Genomic DNA, 24,546 nt, shown 5'->3' with positions numbered 1-24,546 from the left:
ATACCCATGCATTCCAATCACAGAGACTTGAAACCTCGCTGCAAAGTTCAGATCTGTATCCAAGTTGGAGGGATTTTGATCTGGGGTTCTTGTCCAAACCTATCACTATTTATACCCGTTAGCACAGCCCAGTGACGAGTGCAAAGGCAGAAAGCATTTAGCCCAAAGGCTGTTTGACCTGAGCACCTGTCTGTTCTCCGCACTGCTCACTGCTCTGTGGGCTCAGGCCCTCCAGCCCCTGGGATCCTGGACTCGATGGAAGCCATTTCAGCCCTGGATGGAATTTACAACAGCTTCAGAGGCTGCAAAGGTCAAGAATCTGGTGGTGCACTCTGCCCACCCCCCTCCTGAGGGAGGGCGTGGGAAACTGGTGTCGTAGAGCCAGTTATGCTGGTTTTGCACCACTTGAGGATTCCCCTGAGTGAGGGGGAGTCCTTGGCTGCCCCTTTAGGGCAGCTTTCCCGCTCCTGGTGATGCTGCCGTGGTGCAAAGCAGACGGCACAATGGCTGAGGATTGGACCCTGTGGGCTCAAATCTCTTCTGATTTACACCAGTGTGACTCGGGAGTAACTCCACTGCAGCCCGTGGAGTGACATCACAGTGTTAATCCTGTGTGAATGAGGCCTGAACCAAGTACCAGGGGCCAGCACTTTATCCCACTGGGAGCAGGCTGGGGATGTGTAAGAGCAGAAAACCCATTTCCCAGAGAAGTGAGTTCAGTCAAGTGTGTCAGTTCGCATTCGTTACCAAGGCTGAACAATCCCAGCAAGTAAGGGAGGTAAAGGCAGAACGAAATATTGGTTATGGGCTCGAGTCTCTAAATGCTGCTCCTGTGGAAACAAACAGGCATTTAGCCCTTGATTCAAAGGGAGCAAGATTGGACCCTTTCACTGGGGTCAAGCTGCTGTGACTCCATCAATGGCAGGTCACACTGGGGCCAAGCTGCAGTGACTCCATTGATCTCAGGGGGAAGTCACACTGGGGTCAAGCTGCAGTACTCCATTGATCTCAGGGGGAAGTCACACTGGGGTCAAGCTGCAGTGACTCCATTGATCTCAGGGGGAGGTCACACGGGGTCAAGCTGCAGTACTCCATTGATCTCAGGGGGAAGTCACACTGGGGTCAAGTTGCAGTACTCCATTGATCTCAGGGGGAAGTCACACTGGGGTCAAGCTGCAGTGACTCCATTGATCTCAGGGGGAAGTCACACTGGGGTCAAGCTGCAGTGACTCCATTGATCTCAGGGGGAGGTCACACGGGGTCAAGTTGCAGTGACTCCATTGATCTCAGGGGGAGGTCACACTGGGGTCAAGCTGCAGTGACTCCATTGATCTCAGGGGGAAGTCACACTGTGGTCAAGCTGCAGTGACTTCATTGATCTGAATAGCAGGTCACACTAAGGTCAAACTGCAGTGTCTCCATTGACCTCAGGGGGAGGTCACACTGGGATCTAGCTGCAGTGACTCCATTGATCTGAATGGCAGGTCACACTGGGGTCAAGCGGGAGTAAGTGGCAGGGGAATTAGGCCCAACGGCGACTATAGGGCCAAAGTAAGATTTTTTTTTAAAAGTGGTTGGGAGAAATGTTGATCCGCAGGATGCAGGCTCTCTTCCTGCCTTGTATTCTAGCCATGCCCTCCCAAACAGGCCCCATTAGAACAGAAATGTGTTTAAAAGCAAAATACGCATCATTTTTGATATCCGTAACTTCCTGTAGCCCCTTCCACTTTCCTCGATCTGATTTTTTTAAAGCCTTTACATCCAGTATTGTTACTCTCCACCATTTCTTGTTGGCTGTCGCTGCAAAGGTAGCTCTTACTTGGCAGCTTGACGGGCTAGCATGAGCAAGGAAATTGCTTGTTCTGAGCCTGGCTTTATTGGGTGAGGTTCCTTCCCCATCCCCCCCCCTGAGAGATTGATATTGGCTCCCTGGTATTCATGTGTTTACATTCCTAACTCAGTTCTTTTCTCACGGAAGGGCGAGGCGAGTGGCCCCGGGGTTCTGCATTGTTCATTTCACCGTGACAGAGAGCTTGTTGTACTGCACAGGTCCATGAGGTTGCTGCAGGAAGACTGCACATTTGAGTGAAGTTAATTAATCTGTTTCTGTTGAGGGGATTACTGATACCTGGATGACAGGTTTCAGAGGGGCAGCCGTGTTAGTCTGTGTCAGCAAAAACAACGAGGAGTCCTCGTGGCACCTTAGAGACTAACATGTTTATTTGGGCATAAGCTTTCGTGGGCTAAAACCCACTTCATCAGATGCAGTGGGTTTTAGCCCACAGAAGCTTATGCCCAAATACATTTGTTATTCTCAAAGGTGCCACAAGGACTCCTTGTTGTTTTTGCTGATACCTGGATGGTAATTGCTGGGTTCATGAGACAACTGGCTCAGTAACTGGGAGGGTATGTCATTGGGACTAGGAACAGGAAGCAAAGGGAGGAGAGAAATCTGAGGAAGGCTCCTCCTCCTGCTGTGTGCCTGTATTGTGTCCTGCCCTGCTTGGATACCAAGGGATTAAAGGTACCTGTGGTGAAAAAGAAACAGACTGTGTGTGTTTGTGAGTAGGAGACCACGTAAACAGGCTAGGCAGCGCTGCTTAGTGGGTAGCTGCAGATGCACCCATGTGACAAGCACCAACGATGGGAAATTGGAAGGGGTCTTTAATAGTGATTGTGCAAATAGAGAGGCTTCTTTGTTCACAGAAATAAAATGGCAAGACACACTCCTGAAGTCCTTTCTTAGGTAAACATCCCAATGACTTCAAGGGGAGGTTTGCCTGAAGAAGGACTAAGTAAAGTCTAAAGAAGGACCTTAGGATTGGGTCCTCAGGCCTCAAGGCAACTGTAGCTATGGTTGTTTTCTTATTTGATTACACATTTTCAGATGAAGATAATGAATATCCACACCCACAAAACTCCTAGACTATAGGGTGTAACTGCCCAAAGAGCAACTAAGTCTGCTTCAGTCTGGCAACTTGTTAATAAAGGATCTTATCTTGCAAATGTTACTCACATGAGTAGGATTGTTCATGCCACAAAACCAGCCAAATTAAAATGAGGAATTAGATGCGCATTTTTAACCGGGAGTGTGATTAATCATTGGAACACACTGCCTCGGGAAGTGGTGGATTCTCCAGCACTTGATGTCCTCAGAGATAGAATGGTGTCTTTCTGGAAGAACTGCTTTAGCTAAAGACAAGTTACTGAGCTCAATGCAGGGGTAAGTGGGTGAAAGTTAATGGTCGGTGATAGGAGCTCAGACTAGGTGGTCTAAAAGTTGCTTCTGGCCTTAAATCCAATCAATCTGTGACAGTATCTCCTGGCTGGCTCCCCATTAAGTATTGAGCCCAGTTCAAGGTCTCTGTCCTGATATTCAAAACCTTCCATTGGATTGACCCCAGAAGCCTGTGAGATCACCTCCCCCTCCACAGCCATGACCTCCCTCAGGAGCTCCATTCTACTAGAACAATGAAAGTATCAGCCAGTAGCTGAAGGCTCATGAGTATGTCAGACTGTGGAAATTCCTTCCTGTGAGAGAGGAGTACGATCACGGGCTTGACCATTTTCAGAACAAATTGCAACCCCTTTCCCCACCTTCAACATAGCTTTCCCTAAGTAGCTCTTCACACGCTTAGGGCTTGGTCTGAACCATACTGAAGTCAATGGAAAGACTCCCAGAGATACCAGTGGGCTTTGGATCAATCTTTTACTCACGCCTGGTTTACGGCTTAAAAGTTCAGTCGATGTAGCTACGGTGCTCAGTGGTGTGAAAAATTCACACCACCGAGCGCCGTAGTTATGCTGACCTCGCTCCCCGTGTAAACGGGGCTAGGTCTGTGGAAGAATTCTGCTGTCGGCCTCGCTAACGTTGCTCAGGGAGGTGGATTATCTACAGTGACGGAAAACCCCCTTCCATCATTGTAGGAAGTGTCTACACTACAGCATCGTAGCCATGCTGCTGCAGCACCGGTTGTATAGTCGTGGTCTTAGTCAATCTCACCCTCTGAAATTCACTCCTAACAAAACATTTCTGGCTAATTAGATTTTCTCCCACATGATAAAGCTGGTTGAGATACAAGCAAATCTTCACTGTACGTGATATAACGGTGTTTCTAATATCCATGGCCACAAGGAGGCCTAAAAAGCACCAGGTCCGTTTGATGCTTGAATGGGCCTTAAGTAAATGTTACACAAAACTATGGCGAATGGCCAAATTCTGTCCTGTGGGAGCCTCGCGTGCCTTGTGATCCGAAGATCCTGTCACCCGGGGCAGGAGTTCAGGTGGCAGCTAGAGGTACAGCACGCAGAAGTGCTTGTATTGGGAGGAGCAGGCTGGCCATGTCCCTAGCCAGCAGACCGTGATCCACTGTAGCCATGGTGCACCAGCCAGCATGGAAGAAGCCGTTCCCCTTCTCTAGTGCCCTACAGGGAGCTGTTCTACGGCTGTGTGAAGAGAGAAGTATCCCCTCACCCTCTTCCCCCTCCACCTCACCCAGGCAGCACATGGGATTGCACCCTAAAATTCACCTTGGAGTGCTGGTGGCTTGCGTGTCACTCTGGAGGGGACATGCTGGCCATGGGACCCCTCAGTGGAATTGCAGCCCTTTAACGGACTGACGGATGACATGTTCTGGACATTTTGGATCACGCTTTTCCCTCCTCTTTAGAATTGTCTTGGAATCATCGAGCACCCCAAAAGGTTCCTTCCACCCTTTGGAGAGAGGTGTTTACTTGTAAAATCCCTAAAGGAAGAGAGAAGCCACACAAAGGTCTTGCTGCTGTAGCTAAAGAGCATACGGTATAGAGTTAGCAAATACCATATTGCAAAGCACAGGAACATATCCTAGAGGAGAGGGGGAAATACCCCTTGGCTGGGGTGTTGCTGAATGTTTAGAGTTGGGGATCAGACAGTGAAGAGTGGGATGGATGGGATTTTCCCTGCTAACTTCGCCAAAACAAATAAATGATTGCTTGGGGACGAGTGATGTGTCATAATCCAGAGCCAATTGGCTTGTGTTCAGAGTGGGTAGCCTGGCTCTCTCGTTTCTACAGTCTCCACTTTCTGATCCTGCCAGCCTTCTGTGCACACGTCGCCATGGAGTTACTCCTGGTTTAACTCACTGGCCCTGATGAGGTCCCACCAGCATGAAGCGGGAGTAAGTGAGCTAAGAACCAGGCTCACTGTTTGTACAGCACTCCGTGAGCCAGGTCCTGCTGAACCTCAGACCACAAAGCCAGCCTGTTGGTGACCTAGTTGTGGCATTATACCTCCATATTCTTCATAGAGGTATGATTATGGCAGAACAATGATGTATTTTATGCAAGATAAGGCATGTGAGAGGTCATTGGAAAGGTTAAAAGAATGAGGAGTCCTTGTGGCACTTTAGAGACTAACACATTTATTTTGGCATAAGCTTTTGTGGGCTAAACCCACTTACTCAGATGCATGGAGTGGAAAGTACAGTAGGAAGATTATATATACACAGAGAACAAGAAAAAAATGGGGGTTGCCATACCAACTAATGAGACTAATCAATCAAGGTGGGCTATTATCAGCAGGAGAAAAATATTGGAAAGGTTATGATTTATGGAATATGATTATCCTATTTGTATGCTTGTATCATTTTTGTATCTGAAGTTAGGAATATTGTCTATGCATCTATTACAAATGGGTTTACACCTGGGGAATGCCCACTAGAAGAATGCAATTAGTTTAGACGGCTCACTGGGAAGGGTCATTAAGGAGAACAATAGACCTTAGATTAGAAAATGCTAATCTCCCACCAGGAAGCCTTCCTGGGGACTCTGCAAACAGGCTTTGTGTTATGGCTGCAGAGACATGTGACCAAGACACGTGGTACGGGACTCCATGATAATACTGGTGTTTTCCCACTTACCGGGGTGGGAATCACACTGGGAGACAAAGGATTCCCGCCGTATGCAAAGACTATTTAAGGCAGGGGAGTGACATCATCGTGGTTTGTTCTTTATTGACTCCCCGCCCAAGAAAGAGGAAACACCTTAGAACAAAAAAGACTGGACTAGCGGAGAAGGGCTGAGCCCAGGCTAGAAGGTTGTCTGGCCTCTGAAAGGAATATCTGGAGTTTTAAGCTGCAAGTAAGTGCAGTTTGCCTTCAAGAATCTCTGCAATCTGCCTAAACCAACATTTAGGGTGAGAATTTGCTACTTATAGCCAGTTTCTTTAGTATATTAAGTTCAGCTTGCATTTTTGTTTATTTGCTAGGTAATCTGCTTTGATCTGTTTGCTATCCCTTATAATCACTTAAAATCAATCTTTTGTAGTTAATAAATTTGTTTTGTTTTGTCTAAAACCAGCGTGTGTGAAAATCGTAACTTGGGGCAGAAAGCTGTGTATATCCCTCTCCACATTGATGGAGGGGGCGAATTTCATGAGCTTACGCTGTACCATTCTCTGTGCAGTGCAAGATGGTACAATTTGGGGTTTACCCTCTAGAGGGTGGTGTGCACTTGTGTGCTAGGCAATTCCTTAGCTGAGCCTTCCCATGCAGAGCTGATCTCAGTGTCTGTGTGTCCCTACCTGTGTGCTGGTGAAAGTGTGAGACTGGGAGCATGTCTACAGCTTGTCATAGCATTACAGGTTGAAAAGAACCCAGGCTGGTGGGTCAGGCGGGCTCAGTGGTACCCTAGTTCCAGGCGGCTCTCCAAAGTGTGTGAGGAACCTAGTCTAATAGGATTCACTGGTGGTTTGGCTCCTGTGCCATCCACAATACTGGCTGCTGGTGCTGGGCAGGTGGCTGGGAATAAGCAGTGTGGCTGGGACTCCCTTATGCCCATTGATCTTGCGGCATTAGGATGGCTGCTGGGGGCTGTTGGCAGCTGGCAAAGATTAGAGCAGCTGTTGGGTGTCCCACAATTAGAGGCTTGCAAAGGTGTCAGAGAAAAAGGCATGCAGTCCCTTTCCTAGCAGCTCCGCATGCTCCCCAGCCGCAAGCTGGGGGTCTGGGCCACACTTAGCATGGCAAAAGAATCCAAGACGAGGAGTTCCTTCCCAAATCAGCTCTGACACAGGTCAAACTCTGACCCTGAGCGGGGAGGAATTCCCTCCCCCTTGCTCACGTTCCCAGAATTATCACCTCCAAGCATCCAGACATCTGGGAACGGTTAACAATGGCCCACTGTGACCCAGCACCCCAGAGCCTGGCAATCCTGTGAACTGCCTCCAGTCTACTAACTCACTGAGGAACAATATCCCTCAGTGTAGTGTGAGTATCATGCAAGTTCTTTGCCTCACACGTCTTTAAGTTCAGAAGGCCAGATCCTCAGCTGGTGTAACTCGATTGACTTCAGTGGGGCTGACTGATGCCAGCTGAGGGTGTGGCCCAGGGTCTTTTCAATGCTTATATCATGTGCTGGGCTAGGGGCTGTGCCAGGCTTGTGTCTGTGAGTAGAAACACCACTGTCTGCGTTTTATCCCTCACAAGTGCATGTTTCCAGCTCCGTGTTCCATTGTCTGAGTCAGTCGACGCCTTTGACTACAGACACCTAGGCATTTGCTGCAGCCTCTCCGCTTCCCAGTACTCCATGAATTTTATGATCAGTGCTGTAATTATTATTAGCATTGTGGTAACTCATAAGAGTGCTGGTTATGGGCCAGGACCCCAGGGCGCTAGGCACGGTACAAACACAGGACAACAGGCCAGTTCCTGCTCTAAGGAGCTTGCAGTCTAAGGCCAGGTCTACCCTACAGACCTATATTGGTATTGCCAAGTTGCTCAAGGGTGTGAAAAATCCACACGCCTGAGCAACCTAAGCCCCACGTAGACAGCACCAGGGCTGGATGAACCTTTTGTAGGCCCTAGTGCCCGGACCATGGCCCTACACTCCACCGCAAGGTCCCGCCCATGCCTCTTTCCCCCTCAACCCCCCGAGACCCCACCTGTTGCTTGCATGTGGGAGGGAGGGGGCGGATAGCAGGGGGCGGAGAGGAGTGAGTGGCAGGTGGGGCCTCAGGGGGTGCAGGCCGAGCAGGGGCAGAGCCTCGGGAGGGGGTGGGGGGACGGTCTAGGCGCCATGGCCCCTCCTGAGCATGGGCCCAGGGCCACGGTGCCATTGTAAACTCAGTACTGAACGGCACTATATTGGTGGGAGAGCTTCTCCTGTCAACATAGCTATCGCCTCTCGGGGAGGTGGAGTAACTAGGCCGAAGGGAGAAACTCTGCCATTGGTGTAGGAGTGTGTTCGCTAAAGTGCTAAGTATGAGACAAAAGACCGCAGGTGGATATAGACAGCTGGGGGAAAGCCAAGGAAACAATGAGGGAGTACTGGTCAGCATGACAGCACACTGGCTGCCCAACATGGATCAGGTGTTTTGTATGCTTCCCAGCAGGGAAGGTTTTAAGGAGGGATGTGAAGGAAGTTGGGGAGTTTTGCAGATGTTTATGGGGAGCTCCGCCCAAGGGACAGCCCAGGAAAAAGCACAAAGGTACTCGTTTGAAAGTTAACAAGCGGGCGATGAAGGCTGGCATCACTGTCAGGGAGGAGGCAGGCGTCATCCATACACCGAGGCATTGCTGAAACATACGCACATCTCTTATCCGTTCCAGACACGCTGCAGAAGAACTGAATGATGACGGCTTCTTTCATTTGCTTTCCCGCTCAGAGACAAAAGGGAAGTTCACAGGATTGCTAAAATCTGAGGTGCTGGGCTAAGTTCCCTGTAAGCTGCATGGCCAAGCAGCAGGCTATCAAGGGCCGTGCAGGCGGGGAGAGGCGACCCAGCCCAGCCCCGCTGGAGCTGTCATGGCCTGGGAGAGGCAGCTCTCACCCAGCCCTGAGATGCTGCGGTGAGAGAGAGCTGGGGGGAGTCCTCTCTCCCCGCCATAGCTCCAGGGCAGCCTGCACCCAAAACCTCTCATCCCTGGCCCCACTGAGAGCCTGCAACCCCCTGCACCCCAACTCTCTTCTCCAGCCCTGAACCCCCTCCTACATCCCACCCCCCAAACTGCTCATCCTCAGCCCCAGCTCAGAGCCCTCACCCCCCTGCACCCCAACCCTCTGCCCCAGCCATGAGCCCCCCTCCCACATTCCGAACCCCTTGGCCCCACCCCCACCACACATCACCTCCATATTGGTGCACATAGCAAAATTCATTCCACCCGTGGATGTGAAAAAAGAGAGGGGACACTGGGCTGTTGGGTCACAGATGGCCTATTTCTAATTGCTCATCAACACAGTCCAAAAGGTGAGGCAAAACCTAATTGTCAACAAACTCTTTCCCACCATTTGTTCTTTCAACCACAGTGGGTGCGGGTCTGCTCCAGGGGAAACCCCCAGTCTCAGACTGCAAGCTCTTTAGGGCAGGAACTGTCTTTTTATCCTGTGTTTGCACAGTGCCTGGTCTGTGACTAGTGCTCCTATGAGTTAGCATAATACTGCTATCCACAGCCCGCTGCTCCTTATAAGCAAAGTCCTGTACACATAAATGATTGTCAGCTGGTTTGGATTTGCTGAAATTGCGCATTATGGCCCTGGTGCAACAAGATACTTTAGCAAGTACATAATGTTAAGCAGATGAGTAGTCCCTTTAACTTTAGTAGGATCACTCAGTCCCGCACTTGTTTAAGTACCTTCCTGAATCAGGGCCTCATTACATTCAAGTGGTACTCGATGGCCATACCTCTCCATCCCATCCCAAATGTCTGTGCTCTTCCATACAGCATATGCACATCTGACCCTCTCCCATATAGTCTTTGTTGTCTGATCTTTGTCCTCTCTGACACATAGATAGCCAACATGTTCCATACACTCTGTGCAGCCTTGTATATTAAGATCATTGTTATTAAAAATATTTAAAGGTGCCCATGATGCAGTGGCAGGGAAAATATTCTTTTAATACCAAATACATGACCAGGCTGTACCACTAATCAGGTCAATGGGAATATCCACAACAGTAAACGCTACATCTGGGAGAACATGTCCATAAGCCTGTATGCCACAAACAATAGCTAACGAGCACGCACATATGGAGAAGTCAGGCATGCGCATGTTTGGGCCAGGGCCTTAATGAACAAGAATCAATACTAAATAAAAGTCACTGCCAAACAAATGAATTAATAAAAATCAATGTTGATTGAAGAGAACTATTAAATACTGAATAAATAAGTGAACACTCCATGCAACGCACAACCCGTGCAACTTGTTGCCAGGGGATGTGAAGGCCAAAAGTATAACTGGGTTCAAAAAAGAATTAGATAAGTTTATGGAGGATAGGTCCATTAATGGCTATTAGCCAAGATGGCCCAAGACCATCCAGCCAAGATGGCCCGAGACCCTCCACCCTATGCTCCAGATGTTCCTAAAGCTCCTCCTGGCAGAAGCTGGGACTGGACGACAGGAGATGGATCATTTGATAATTACCCTGTTCTATTTGGTCCCTCTGAAGCATCTAGCACTGGCCACTGTTGGAAGAGAGGACATTGAACAAGGACGGTTAGTCTGTCCCAGTATGGCAGTTCTTATGTTTAATAAAAAGGGCAGCCCCTGGGCCAGCAGCAGAAGTTTGGGTGTGTGGGAGGTAGCTCAGGGTTAGGGGCAGAGGGGTTGAGGGGTGCAGGAAGGCCTCTTACCTCGGGGTGGGGGGCTCCCCGGCTCCCACTGGCATGGCCCTGCAGCTCCTAGGCGGAGTGACCAGCGGGCTCTGCGCGCTGCCCGCGCCCACAGGCCCCACCCCTGCAGCTCCCATTAGCTGCGGTGTCCGGCCAATGGGAGCTGCACAGCCTGCGCTTGGGGCGGGAGCAGCGCGCAGAGCCCCCTGGCCCCTCCGCCGCCTAGGAGCTGCAGAGACACGCGGAGGGCCCCTGTCAGCCCTCCCCCCCCAGCACCCGCAGGGGTCCCAGGCTGTGCACCGCTGCCCCCCACACACACACACCTGCAGGGGCCTGGGCCGCATCCCCCAGAACACCTGCGGCCCCTGCCCAAGGGTCAGTTAGGGGTACAGAGTAAAAGTCACGGACGGGGCACGGGCCCTGAATTTTTGTTTACTGCCCCTGACTTTTACCAGAAAAGACCCGCGACTGGACCATAGCCTTAGTGATAAGCCCCCAGACACCGGGGTGACATGCAAAGGATGTCAGCGCCCACAGGAATACAGACTAAAGAGGAAGGCTGGGGAGGGTCTCCCTCCGGCCTCCTCAGCCCCCGGCTCAGAGGAGAAGGAAGTTGCTGGCTCCCAGGAGCCGTGGGAAAGACCCCAGACGCCTGTTGCGTGTGAATGTGACAGAAGGCGGAGTGCCCCTTCGCAGCGGAGTCAGGATGGCCGAGCGGTCTAAGGCGCTGCGTTCAGGTCGCAGTCTCCCCTGGAGGCGTGGGTTCGAATCCCACTTCTGACAGAGCTTTTTCTCTTTTCTGCCCCCGCTTTGAAAAGCCCTCCGTATTTCAGAGCGCTGCCTGTCCCCCCCTCGGCTGCCGGTAACCGGGCAGCGCGGGGCACAAGCAAAACAGCAGCCGTCTCTGCGCCCTGGGAGCCGGGAGCACCCGCCGCGTCAAAACAAAAGGAGCGCGGCTTGTCAGAAGTGGGATTCGAACCCACGCCTCCAGGGGAGACTGCGACCTGAACGCAGCGCCTTAGACCGCTCGGCCATCCTGACAGCTGTGAGTGTTGGCGCCCACCCGTGAGTAGAAAAGCGCCTTCGCCTCCGCGCAGCCGCACTTTGGCCCTTCAGCCCCCAGGGAAAGTGTGCGCAGCCGCGCTACGCTCGGGCCCGGACTCCGCGCAGCCGCAGTCCGAAACTCTCCCCGCGAGCGCGGGCGGGGTCGCCCGAGGCCCCGGATCCTCGCAGGCCCCCTGGGGGTGAGGCCGGTGGGGTCCGACCGTGTGACCGGCCCGGCCACGGGCTCCCCCTTCCCCGGTCCGGCCCCGCCCCTCCGGCCGGACCCCCGGCTCCGTTCGTCCCCCCCGGCTCGGACACCCCCCCGGCTCCCTTCGCCCCCCCCGGCCTGGCCCCCCGCCCCGGCTCCCTTCGCCCCCCCCGGCCTGGCCCCCCGCCCCGGCTCCCTTCGCCCCCCCCCCGCCCCGGACACCCCCCCCGGCTCCCTTTGCCCCCCCCGCCCCGGACACCCCCCCCGGCTCCCTTCGCCCCCCCCCCGGTTCGGACACCCACCCCCGGCTCCCTTCGCCCCCTTTTGTCTCCCTCCGTCCGGGCCCCCTCCGATTCTCTTCGCCCCCCCTCCCCCGGCTCCCTTCACCCCCTCTGGCCGGCCCCCCCGGCTCCCCCTGTCTCCCTTCGCCCCCCCCCCCCCACCGGCCCAGACACCCCCTGGGCTCCCTTTGCCCCACCCCGGCCAGGCTGCGCCCCCCAGCTCCGTTCACACACCCACCCACTCCCACCGGCTTCAGCATGGCCTGGACCCATTTCCCCCCTCCCGCCTGTCTGCATGAGCCGGCTGCAGCGTGGGGGTAGGGTGGGCTCTAGCCCAGGTGTGGACACGCTTTGCAGGTGTCGCTGCGTTATTAGCGGGTGGCTGCCCCTGCCCGGCTGATGAACTGTGTGAGGCCTGGGCTGAACGGCGGTGAAAAATCCCCCTGACCTCGCCCCCGGGGCGGGCCCAGCTGGTTGGGGGATGAGTGAGTCCATCGGCCTAGCGCCTGGCTGCGGGGAGGTGGGTTTCCTACAGCAATGGACAAACCCCTTCCGCCGCTGTAGTCTGCACCGCAGTTACTGCTGCGTAGCAATGGCTAGCTTTGCAGCTCTTGGCCGTGTAGTGTAGACGTGGCCTAAGGCACCTTTATCCCAATATGACTGTGTTCACGCCAGGTGCTCTGTCGGTATCACTAGATCGGTAAAAATCACCCCCCTAACCAACATAGTCGTATTGGTACCAAATCTGTGTGCTGAGCAGGCCCCACTGCATTGCCCCTCACCACCTACCGCACTGCAAAGTGATGAAAACGCCAAACCAGGTCTACACTAGGCAGAGATTTGTCAGGGGTGTGAAAAAACCACACCCCTCCAGCCAACGTTGCTATGCCAGTAGCACCCCGAATGTAGACGCAGCTATGCCAGCAGAAGAGAAGCAGCTTCTGTGGGCAGAGTTAAAGTGATTTGGGGAGGTGGTGGTGTTGTACCAACACAGGAACCCCCTCTGTGGGCACAGGCTGTGTCTACACTAGGTGGCTATGCCTGTGTAGGGGTCCTGGTATAGCTGTAGCAGCAGAGCATGTGTACTGTAAACTAGCCCACGGTCTTTAAAGCTATCCTTTTCTGTTTCAGGTGGCTGTTTTCCAGGCCGGGCATCCATTTCCCTTTACAGATCAGTTGATCTTTCCTTGTTGAAGGTATTATTTGTTGCATGAACACTTTGGATCTATAGTTTTATTGTTTAATCTGTCCGTCCCCCTTCAAAAGTTTGTCTTCCTGCTTCTTCCCTCACATTCCACTGATGATACTATGGCTGGCCTAGTTGAGCTACACTTTCACTAGCCTCATAACCACTTGTGCAAGTACTTTTTTATCTGCTGTTTATTTTAAGGCATTTTTGTATTCAAACACAAGAGCAACGTGCTGGAACAAGACTAAGGAGAGTGTTACATTTCTGTGCTGCAGTGGGACTAACGTACCCAGTGGGAACATGATATACAGCACAATCAGTCCTCTTGTTTGGCAGTTTTGGGCCAAAGAGACATGTAAAATTCTAAGAGAGACAACGAGAGCTCTGTGAAGCTCGAAAGCTTGTCTGTTCCCCCAACAGAAGTTTGTTCAATAAAATATATTGCCTTGGACACCTTGTCTCTCATATCCTGACACCAACACAGCTACAACAACACTGCAGATGTATTACACTTCACATCAGATATGCTGTAGAAATATTAATTACTTAATTATGATTATCCCTATTTTTATAGCTGGGGAAAATGAAAAATAGAGAAGTTGACTTGCGTAAAAAACCACACAGAGAGTCAGTATCAGAACTGAGAAAGGAACCCGGATCTGTTAACTGTGCCAGCCTTTTGATTATTCTTACGCTGTCTCTGTTGTTCACGGCCTCTGGAATATTTGTTAGCAGTTGTATAGTGTGTCAAGCTTCCAGAGATTTATGGGAGCATCTAAATGTTCTGTATTTTTGTGGGCAACCTTCCTGTGGTCTGGTCTACATTTAAAAGTTTTGCTGGCACAGCTATGTCGGTTAGTAATGTGGAAGAAATCACACCTGTAACGGACATAGCTATGCTGGCAAGAGACCTAGTGTAGTTATAGTGAGGGGAGGAAAAGTCCTTTTGCCAGTACAGTATAGCTTATTTCTTTTGGGGAGCTGGTATAAGCTTTAAGCTATAATGGCAAACCCTGTCTATTGTGAAGACAAGGCCTCAGTGTCCCTCTGTGGCACAAATTATTCTGTCTCTGTTCCCCCTTAGGAGTCAAAATCAGAATGGAGGTGCTTGGGCTTGATCGCTGGTGATGAGTGGTCTCTGTCTGCAGCTCAGGAAAGAGCAGCTGTACAGTAAGGGCTTTGTCTGCCTTTTGTTTGCACTGCGGCACCAGATTTTGTTGTGTTGACCTTCCCAGGACAACTAGGTTCCAGATGTTACTGAATCATGAAGCTTGTGTGGGGAGGTTGCCAGCAGCTCTGCGATAAGGGTGTCATGTGAACTGATGTGCTAAGTGGGGAAATCATCCACTGGGAAATCACCCAGCTGTAGGACCAAGGCATTGCCTCTCCGGCAACTTAGGAGCACGTCTTGGCTCAGAATTCTCATACGGTTGGGCATGTCCACTGAATCTGATGACTTCATAGTTGCTCTAGCACAGGGGGTCCCGGATTTGGCTTCTCGTCTTTGTGATTGCAAAAACCTACATTTGCACACACAGTTGGAGTAATTGCAAGCATTAATGAGTGTCAGGGTTCCTTCCTTCTGAAGTCTAGGGTTCAGATGTGGGGACCCCCATGAAAGACCCCCCCTCAAGCTTATTTCTACAATCTTAGGTTAAAACTTCCCCAAGGCACAAAGTCTTTGCCCTTGGATTAGGTAAACGCTGCCACCACCAAGTGATTTAACAAAATATTCAGGGAAGGACCACTTGGAGTTCCTATTTCCCCAAAATATCCCCCCAAGCCCTTACACCCCCTTTCCTGGGAGGCTTGAGAATAAACAAGATGAGCACAGACCAGCCTTGGATTTTTAAGACCCAAAAAACCCAATCAGATTCTTAAAAAACAGAACTTTATTTGAAGAGCAAAAAAAAAAAAAAAAAAAGAGAACAACTCTGTAAGAGCAGAATGGAAGATAATCTTCCAGGCAGACAGATTCAAAACATAGAGAATCCCTCTAGGCAAAACCTTAAGTTACAAAAAGACACAAAAATGGGAATACACATTTCCTCCAGCACAACGAGTTTCACAAACCAAAACAAAGAAAACCTAATGCGTTGTCTAGCTAGGTTACTAGAGGCTTGTGCGTACAAATGCTCTGCATGTATAACTTTGCAGTTTTGAGGCTGCATCTTTTGCCCCTGCTTTTGAACATTTAACCTAGAGCGTATAGGGTGAAAAAGGTAAAGGATCCAATTCTGAAGCTCTTGCTCGCATAAGTAACCCTGCTGAAGTCATCAAGGATGTTGAGTTTTAGGGAGCGGGTGGCTATGAAAGTGCCTTAGATTGTGATGTACAGGGAGGAAGAGATGCTGGAGTCATTTAGGCTGTAATGATGAACCAAGCAGAAGTATAAACTGTGTTGTGCCAGTTGCCACTCACTATAATACTTCATTAGCTTTAGGAAACCAAATAAACTCCCCTGAGCAGAAGGTGCTTGAGTCTCGTTTAGATTCCCTGAGAACTCCGAGCCACCGAAGGAGTCTCCTCGGACTCATTCTAAGCAGGGTGGAGCTGGGATTGGCATACATTTGACCATGTAGCCTGGTAATTGCTGAGCTGAGCCCATTGTCCGGTTTTCCCTTGGAGCCTCATACAATGCACATGGGGCCCAGTGAAGTTCTGTTGTTGCAAAAACTGAAGCCATCGTATTTCGGCTCAACATTCAAGCAAAAGGTCCATTGTGATGAGTCAGGTTGGCCCCGCGACTCCCTGTCACAGCCCACCGGTAGTGGAGAGGGCACGGATGCTGCTCTGCAGGCTAGAGACAAAACAGCGGGGCACAACACAGAGCAGCCAGCAAGTATCGAGGAGTAGCACTTGTTCCCCTCTCCTGAGAGCGGGGCCAGGATTGTACTGCTGGTAGACAAGGAATTGCAGTGGAGCTCCGGTGGCCAGCAAGAAACAGGCCATAGAGCTCAGGTTGGGAGCAGGAAGGCTGATTGGCAATCCTTGAGTAGCTTCTTGGCTAGGTTCATACCTGGAGCCCACCCATCCCCTGCCCTTCCCAGTGATTTAAAGAGTTTGATAGGTAACAATGCAGAAGTGGCCGCAGCCTTTGAAAGGGGACCCTGAGAGAAAAAGGGTTTCAAAGTGCCCCAGGCCCTCTCTGAGTATCTCAGCCTCATCAGGAGGGTGTCCCGTGTCGGAGCAGCTCAAAGTATTTTGGAGGGCAAAGATGGCAACATCTTAGGACACGCCCTTGTCAGGTTCTCAGGGCTGAGAGATGAGTAACAGCCTCGCTGGAATTTCCCCTCCCTGGGCTGTGTTTTCCTAGCTGTCAGGTGAACAGATCCATGGTCACGCCTATCTCCATGCTAATGCGGCAAGCTGGCAGCTCACCCATTTAGGTAGCACAGGTGGGGCAGGCAGAGGTCAGAATTCATTTTAAGAGCTGATTATTTTTCTTACAGGACAGGAAGTGACATATTACTGGAATTGGGGGTCACTCCAATTTGTCTGGAGCAGGTAAAGCTCAGATCATCAGAGAGCCAAGATATGTGTTCCCTCCCCGCTCCAGCAGGTGTTACCCTCAGCCGCCTAACCAGGATGTGCTCCCCTCTGCAGCTGGCCTAGTCGTCCACAGCTCTGCCTCTGTGGTACCTCTCCCCTCCACAGCCGTCATAACAGCCTGCTCCCGTCTTCAGTAGCAGAAGCACTAGCAAGGCATATGGAGTCACGTTCTTGGCCCCAGCATGACTAGTCGACATTGGCTTGCCTGGCTAGTGCTGGGATCCCCAGGCGGCATAGAGCCAGGATAGCAGGGCGGGGCAGTGGCCAAAGAACATGACGCCAGCTCTGTGCTACAAAGGGATCACCGTACCCTGGGGTAAACCTCTCAGCTGGTTCTAAGGCCAGATCCTGCTGGAAGTGTGGGGAAAGCAGCTCCACTACACCTGCAAATCTGGTGCTATATGTTTAGAGCAGAGGTTCCCAAATGGCTTTTGCTGTGCCCCTGTGACATACCCAGGGAAGAACCCAGACTTATGAGTAGCTGCCCTCTAACCTGGGGAGCCCTTTACACTGCTTTGAGGTTGTAGCCTCCACTCTGGGCTATTCACAAACAGCATCCAGCCTGCGAGTCCCAGCCAGCCACACCTTGTTCTCTTACCAGCATTGGATATACTGCAGGGTGACCCCAACACACTCCCAGTCCTAGATTTCCCCCCAGAAATGTGTGTCTTGTGCTGCCCAGCCCTCTCCTGGACAATACAGATTCATCTAACGTCTGTGTTTCTTTCATGGAAATAATATCTGCATTTTGTAACCCAAATGGCGTTTCCCAGACACTTCCATTTAAACACGCTGGATTAGATAAAACAATAAACCAAGTTTTTTAACTACAATTAAGTAAGTACAAGTAATGAGGCATAAAAGTCAGAAATGGTACAGGAAAGATAAAGATGAAATGCAACTAGTGCCTAACTTAAACTCTTAAATTCAAAGCAAAGTTTTTCTCACCACATGCTCTGAACAGTCTTCCCAAACTTCTTAGCTCAGGACCCCTTCTTCCGTTTAATGGCCGCTTCCTTTGTCCCTTCTCATGCAATGAATTGATGGGCAGACAGAGAGAAGGGAGTTCCTGGGGGTGTCCCCCTTTTTATAGTGTCGTCATTCCCCCCTGGGAAAACATTTCCAGCTGAGATTCAGGAGACAGAGAGTCTCCTGCTGCTCTTCCTCATTTGTAGGCCTTCTTTTGTTTCCCTTCCTGCTTGATGACCTTGTTTGCTGCTTACATGCAAATTAAGCAGAGCCCACCATGGGTGGCTGGTATCATAGGCTGGGGGAGGCTGTGCCTCCCCAAATAGCCAGGTGTGGCCCCGCCCATACTCCTCCCCCAGGCCCTCCTCCACGGTTCCCCCTGTGTGGTGGCCAAGGCTCGGGCTGGGGCTGTGCAGCCCACCCTCCCGGTGCTCCGGGCCTGGGGCCACGCAGCCCACCCTCCCGGCACTCTGGGGGGTGGGGCTAGCCTGGGGCAGGGGCTGGTGGGCGCGATGCGTGGCCTCTGGGCTCTGGCGGGGGGGCTGGGGCCTCGGGCGGCAGGGGCAGGGTTGGGGACTAGCCTCCCCCAGATGGCGGTTCACGCGCTGTCCATGGAGCCCACGTTCCTTTGGTTGAGCCAGACGTGTTTGCCAAGCTCCGTTTGGAGCGTGTGTTAAGAGCGCTTGACAGTGGAATCCTATTGCCTCTCATACTATGTTGCTACACATATTTTATCAGGACAAAGTGGACCAGCTGAATGATGACTTTTCAGCTGATACCTTACAAGGCATACTCTGTACAAAGATTATTACAACCGGATCGGGTGTGGACACGGGTACAGTCTATCATAGCCCCCTCCTCCACGGGAGTCACATAGGAGGGCTGCCCCTCACCCATCCAGCCAGAAAGTGACTCACTGAGGGGAGTGGGCAGCTCACGTCCATGGTGGTGGCAGGACCTGGCTGGCTCCATCCCCACAGTGTGGCGTGAGTGGACCAGGCCTTCTCGCCCTCTCCCCCTGAGCCTCTCGCTTACAGAGGCTCTAGGGCTTTAAAATACGTTGGGCTGTGGCCAGCTGTGTGTTTGGGCCAGGGCAGGGCAGCAGCCAGGAGTGTGCACAAGGAGTCCCCAGCAGCCATTGGGGGCGGGGGGTGTGCACACACGCGCGTCTCTCCACAGTTTGAAAGCCGATGGTTTAGAAGAGAAATGTTCTTCCTTTGTTGTTAACGCTCTTTGACATCAGCAAAGTTTTCCAACCTAATTTATTTTGCACTCGTCACTTGTAGCTTGGATGATGCCACAAAATGAATCAGTTTCGCTTTTGGGGGTAGTCCCGTTCCCTGTCTGCTTTTCAGGCACTGGTACAATGGGGCGTCTGTGTTGCCAGCATTTCAGAGAAATGTGTAGAACCAAAGGAAAAATCCCCCAGCTTCCACCAGTATTCAGGCAGCGGTGGTGGTTAAATCCTACACTCATTTCTATAGCTGTTAGGTTCTGTAGATCAGGGGTGGCCAAACTTACTGACCCTCCGAGCCACATACAATAATCTTCAGAAGTTTGAGAGCCGCAGGACACTCCCAGGGTTCCCCAAGCCGCTTCCCTCCTTGCAGGGCAGAAGCCCCTAACCCCATCAGCCTGCTGCAGGGCAGAAGCCCCAAGCTCCCTCCCCTACTCTGGTAGGTGGAGAATGGAGGGAGAGTGTGGGGGAGGGTGGGCTCCGTGAGCTGCACTTTAACTGTAAAAGAGCCTCATGCGAGCCGCGGTTGGCCTGCTATAGATGCTTGTTTTTGGCAAGTCTGAATTTGGGACCTACTTTGACCTGATGGTGTCCCCTTAACTAGTCATGCAAAATACTCTTTGGAAACTCTGGACGTCTTGGGAAGTTCCAGAACTTGTGCTTTCCTCTTGGGGGGGGGGGCGATGGGGGTAAAACGAGCCTTGCAATGCCTGACATCAGTATCCTGAGAGAGGAAATGAGTGCAATAGGATCTGTTCCAAAGCACGCCATGGATGGAAATAGGAGTCACCTCGCTCCAGAGTCCAGTGCACATTCACAATGCACCTTGGAAGGGATTCTGTTACTTCCCACCCCTGCCACCTGACCTGATGTACAGTCTCAACCCCAGTGGGTCTATTCTAAAGGTCCCCGTGAGGCCCAAGTGGATAGGATATAAAATGTTTTGGTGATGCAAAATTGAGACAGGAGGGGATAGAGGAGCGGCTCAGGGATGATGTTATAAGGCTGAAAGATTTGATGGTGCTTCGTATAAAAGTTGAGTGGTAGTGTGCAAACTGATGTGAGATGACAGTGGTAGACGGTTCAAATAGTTTGGAAACTCAGCTTGTTAATAATTAGACTCCTCGCTGCCAGGGGTGATTTAGACGTGATTTGAGTCCGTGACTGCTGCTGCTCTTTTCAGTGCCCTCATCCCCTTTGAAAGTGAGACATTTGGATTCAGGAAGGGAATTGCTTCCTATTATTCTTGTTCAGCATAAGTAAAGGGTGGCCCTGGGAAGGAAGTTTCTTCATCTGTCTGCTCCTTGCACTTTGTTATCTGGCACCTCATTGTCACTCCAGAGCTTGCATGGAATGTGGCGTGTGTTGTTTTTAAGAGACCTTAGAAATAGAAAGTCTCATGTTTGGTAAGGGCGGAAAAATGGCCCTACTGATAAACTGTAGATGATTGAAACTGAGGAGGAAATGAAAACCCTAAGTGGAACTTTCCTCCTATTGATGCAGTTTGTTTACCTATTTCACTTTCTAACCTATTGTTACACTCAGTTTCACTTTCTCTTTCTGCTCAGATTCACTTCCTGGTTCCCATGCAGGTTGTGGGCTCTGTGGTATTTGCAAATCAAACACTGGGAGGGGGGGAGGCAGCGGGGGGGGGCAGTATTAAATCCACAAATTTACTTGCATCCCTTGAATTTTTTTTCCCCAAAAACATCAGGGATGTTCCTAGGAATATTACTTTGTAAAGTTAATTTTTGCAGAACAACATTTGGGCCAGAAATACTCAGTGCTGCCCCCTGAAGTCTGTGGTGGAAGCTGATTCAGCATGTGGCATGGTTGTGTTACAGTCATGCAGTAACATGGAGCTCTTGGTCAAGCTGGTGTGCAATCGTGAGCTAGTTAATTCTGCCAACACCAGTGAGGTCAGTCAACACTGTCGCCTTTTTAACGGGTGGAGAAGCAGAGGCCTATGGACATTGCTTGAGCTGTGCAGCAAGTCACTGTGGCTGAGTTGGGATACAAACTTGGGATCATTTTGTTTGTAATCCCATGCGCCGTCCACTAGATCCGTTGCCTTCTAAGGCTATTGTTACCGCGGATGAAGATAGTAATGCATACCATGCACGGGATCCAGTTTTGTCCTTTAGGGTGACCGTCTGTCCCTTATTTTAATATGTCGTGAAATGTATTAAAAGTGATCATAAGTACCATTTTAAGCAGTACAATTAAGCTGATGATAATTGCACTGTATCCTTGAGGGCAGTAGAAATGTACAGGTGAGAGAAAAATGCCTGATATGCTAAAGGAAATGGGATCTCCCCAAAATGTCCCTTAAAATGAGACATTGCTCCTTATTTTCCTTGTGGTTTTCCCCCTTATTTCCATCCAGCAAAGATGGTCACTCAGGGGTCCCCCTGAACCCATTTTCACTCTCTGGAAGGGATGAAAGGCAGAGCATGGCTTTCTCTCTCACCTTGTCAGTTTCACAGCATTCCAGGTCCTCTGGGGATATGGAGGGCGCAGGGCAAGATTTTCCCGTTAGCTGTTGGAATGGCTGTGTTCCTTAGAAAGGCAGCTTTGTTAGGTTCTTCCATTTACTACTTCATTAGCTCCTCCCCACACACACACACAGCCTTTGTTCCTAATCAGAGGAGTCACTCAGTGCTCTGTGAAGGGTGGCCATGCTCATTCAGAGATCTCCTCTGGACAGACTGGCTCCCTTCCTTCAGAACTGACATGGTTAATAGAAATGCTCCTGGAGTGATGTACATTTCAGTGCATGTACTATCAGCACATCAGACTTTCCCAGCACATGGAAAGAGCATTGGGGGTCCATTTCTTTGCAAACCACTGAAGCTCAGTGTTTATATACAAGTTCCAGCCGAAAATATAAGTAAGCAAAACCCTTTCCCTTTGCCTTCCATTCTGTGACCATCCGGTGTCATAGTCAAGCTGTTAGGGAATGGGTCATTTGCTAAGAGGGCCCAGGACCGGAACGTCTTACCTGATATGCCACCATCCTCACACACTTTGGGGGTTCAGATAAAATGGGACCTGGATCCAAATCCGTCCTGGATCTGGTTTTATAAAATCCATGATGGGGATTTTTGCAAACCCAAGCCCACTTTTGGCTGTTGCTGATCAGTTCCTTGGGTGTAGTAATATGTGTATGCTCCCAATAACAAGGCTGAGAGGGGAAGTCAGCACATGGTTAGCTTATTCTACCAGCCAGATTTAAAGAGGAGGCCTATTCATGAGGTAGCACCAGCCACCATCAACTATTATTGACCTCATGATGCTTCTACCGATAGCGTGCACTGATACTGCCAAGTGGGGAACTGTCCGATCAGCTGCTGAACATTATCCTTGGACTAAAATGTCAATACACTTCTCTTGCTGGTGGCAATTATGCAAATGAAGAAGCAACCAGCTCTGGTGAGAAAGAGGTGAGAGGGAATGCCCCACTGTAAGAAGTTTGAAATCCCACTGCGTTAACACCATTACCAAAGCAATGCTTGGAGATGATAGCAAATGCAAACAATAGATCTAACATTGTTAATCTAATCTAATAAATCTAACACCAGGGCCTGATGAAATGCATCCTAGAATACTCAAGGAGCTGACTGAGGAGCTATATGAACCATTAGCGATTATCTTTGAAAAGTCATGGAAGACCCGAGAGATTCCAGAGGATGGGAAGAGAGCAAATATAGTGCCCATCTATAAAAAGGGAAATAAGGTCAACCCAGGGAATTACAGACCAGTCATCTACAGTATTGGCCAAAGCTTTGCCCAGATCTCTGCTACTGAGGAATGGACCCCAAACACGCTCAGCCTCAGACATTCCTAAAATCCCCTACCCGGTTTGTGGGAATTTCCCGAAGATTTTTGTCGGCAGGAATCTCTCACAGTCCTCCTGGGTGTCCCCATGTGAGCAATTCAAACACGCTTCTCAGCTGGTGTACATATCCAATTATTTTACCTGAACTATGTCAATTCATGAGAGATGAGGGTCTGGCTGCAATTTTCAAGGAACAATGCTTAACAAGGAACAACGCCTTCTAAATATTACTGGGGAGACAGAGTTTGAAAGCATGAGTGCAACTGGGACTTTCCTCTCATAAAAGCGGGGGGATAACCAGACTCAGTGACTCTCCATGGCCACCCCCTTATTTCCGCAGAGCATGGAACCCATTCTCATGTCCACACCCTGTCTTCCTTCCTTTCTGAGCATTCAAAGGTAGCCTGCCAACTAAGCTGCACACATCCCCCCAGTGCTACTAACGGGAGCCGAATGCCCCTTGTGACGCTGGCAGACCAGGTGCCAGTTCGTGCCAAGGTACTCATGACTTAACGGAACATTGACCAACGCTCAGCTGGAACCAGTCCAGTTCCCCTGTGTGCTAGTATCTTTAAAATGGGTATTAGAGTTAGAAGAACGTATTTAGGGTTTAGACTCTGTTGAAGGGATTTGAGCATTTGTACTGTGAGCCCCTGTGACCATGTAAATCACCAGACAGGAGAGAGACACTGACTAGTGTGAAGTGCTGGTCTCCAGCCGAAGGTGTTAGGTCCTGCCCCACAGGAAATGTCTTTCAACACCAGACGGGCTATTTGTGGGACATAAAAGAGGACAAAAGACCGTTGTTCTGCTGTTCCCCCCTCTCCCTCATGAAGATGAGTCGTGCAAGTGGATTCCTCCTGTCAGCTGAATTTGCAGCTCTGGGGATGGGGTGGGGATTAAAAAACCCCTAACAAGAAGAAACTGTCTCTCTATGGTGCTTGGACTCAGGGGGGAGGGGAGGGGAGGGCAGACAAGGTTTTCTAGGCAGAAGCAAGAGTCCTCAGCTATTTAGCCTGGGGTAGCCCTAAAGGACATACAGAACTTGCTTATTAAAGCTTCTATTACCTTTGAAACTGAAGATCAGAACTCATTTGTGTGTGTATGTTTACTTCCTTCAGCTCTCTTGTTTCCTTTACATAGTATTTAATAAATCTGTACACAGTTTACTGTAGGTTTGGCTACAAGCATTCTCTTTGGTGTGACATTTGATGTGCAATTGACCTGGCGTAGGTGGCTGGTCCTTTGGGACTGGGAGTAAGCTGAATATTGCTGTGATTCTTGGTTTAACCAACCATCTATCACAAAGGCAGGCTCACTGGGTGGAGAGACAGATTGGAGCACCCAAGGAGACTGACTGTGACTCCATGTTATGGCTGTTATAGTGCCGGAAGAACTTACACTTGCTAATTGGTGGGTGAAATCTAAGCATAGATCTCACAGCCATTTGGGGTAGGTGCCCTGCTTCCTAACAGTGTGCTCTGAGGTTGCTTCTCATGCTCGAGTCACGGCAAACAGCTTGACAGCCTCGCAGCTAGCCTCGGGGGAATTCAGCGTGGGCCCAAACCAAAACTGAAATGAGGACTGACCCCCTCAAACTCAATACTCAGATCCAAACATCCCTCAACTCCAGAGAGGC

The 24,546-nt window shown here is 50.5% G+C and overlaps 1 protein-coding gene and 2 non-coding genes across 5 annotated transcripts in view; 2 read left to right on the top strand and 1 right to left on the bottom strand.

The window, feature by feature from the left end:
* The first annotated feature begins 11,289 nt into the window (after nt 1-11,289).
* Nucleotides 11,290-11,372, top strand: TRNAL-CAG (transfer RNA leucine (anticodon CAG)). The gene has a single exon. It is a non-coding gene; the product is annotated as a tRNA-Leu (tRNA).
* A 175-nt stretch (nt 11,373-11,547) lies between these two features.
* TRNAL-CAG (transfer RNA leucine (anticodon CAG)) lies at nt 11,548-11,630 on the bottom strand. Its single transcript has one exon. It is a non-coding gene; the product is annotated as a tRNA-Leu (tRNA).
* A 636-nt stretch (nt 11,631-12,266) lies between these two features.
* Nucleotides 12,267-24,546, top strand: part of LOC125620639 (C-C motif chemokine 17) — a 30,811-nt gene continuing 18,531 nt past the window's right edge. The window contains exons 1-4 of one of the 3 annotated variants that reach the window (XM_075118329.1): nt 12,267-12,460; nt 13,254-13,318; nt 14,396-14,481; nt 16,764-16,818. In XM_075118329.1, the coding sequence (XP_074974430.1) occupies nt 12,418-12,460; nt 13,254-13,318; nt 14,396-14,481; nt 16,764-16,818 (249 nt within the window). In that variant the 5' untranslated portion in view covers nt 12,267-12,417. Of the gene's footprint in view, nt 12,643-13,253; nt 13,319-14,395; nt 14,482-16,763; nt 16,819-24,546 lie in introns of all 3 variants that reach the window. The other 2 variants (XR_007352277.2, XM_048816615.2) reach the window with 2 other exon arrangements.

The sequence above is a fragment of the Caretta caretta genome, chromosome 12 (genome assembly GCF_965140235.1).
Source record: "Caretta caretta isolate rCarCar2 chromosome 12, rCarCar1.hap1, whole genome shotgun sequence".
NCBI classification, from domain to species: domain Eukaryota; kingdom Metazoa; phylum Chordata; order Testudines; family Cheloniidae; genus Caretta; species Caretta caretta.
This window is presented reverse-complemented; position numbering and strand designations above follow the sequence as displayed.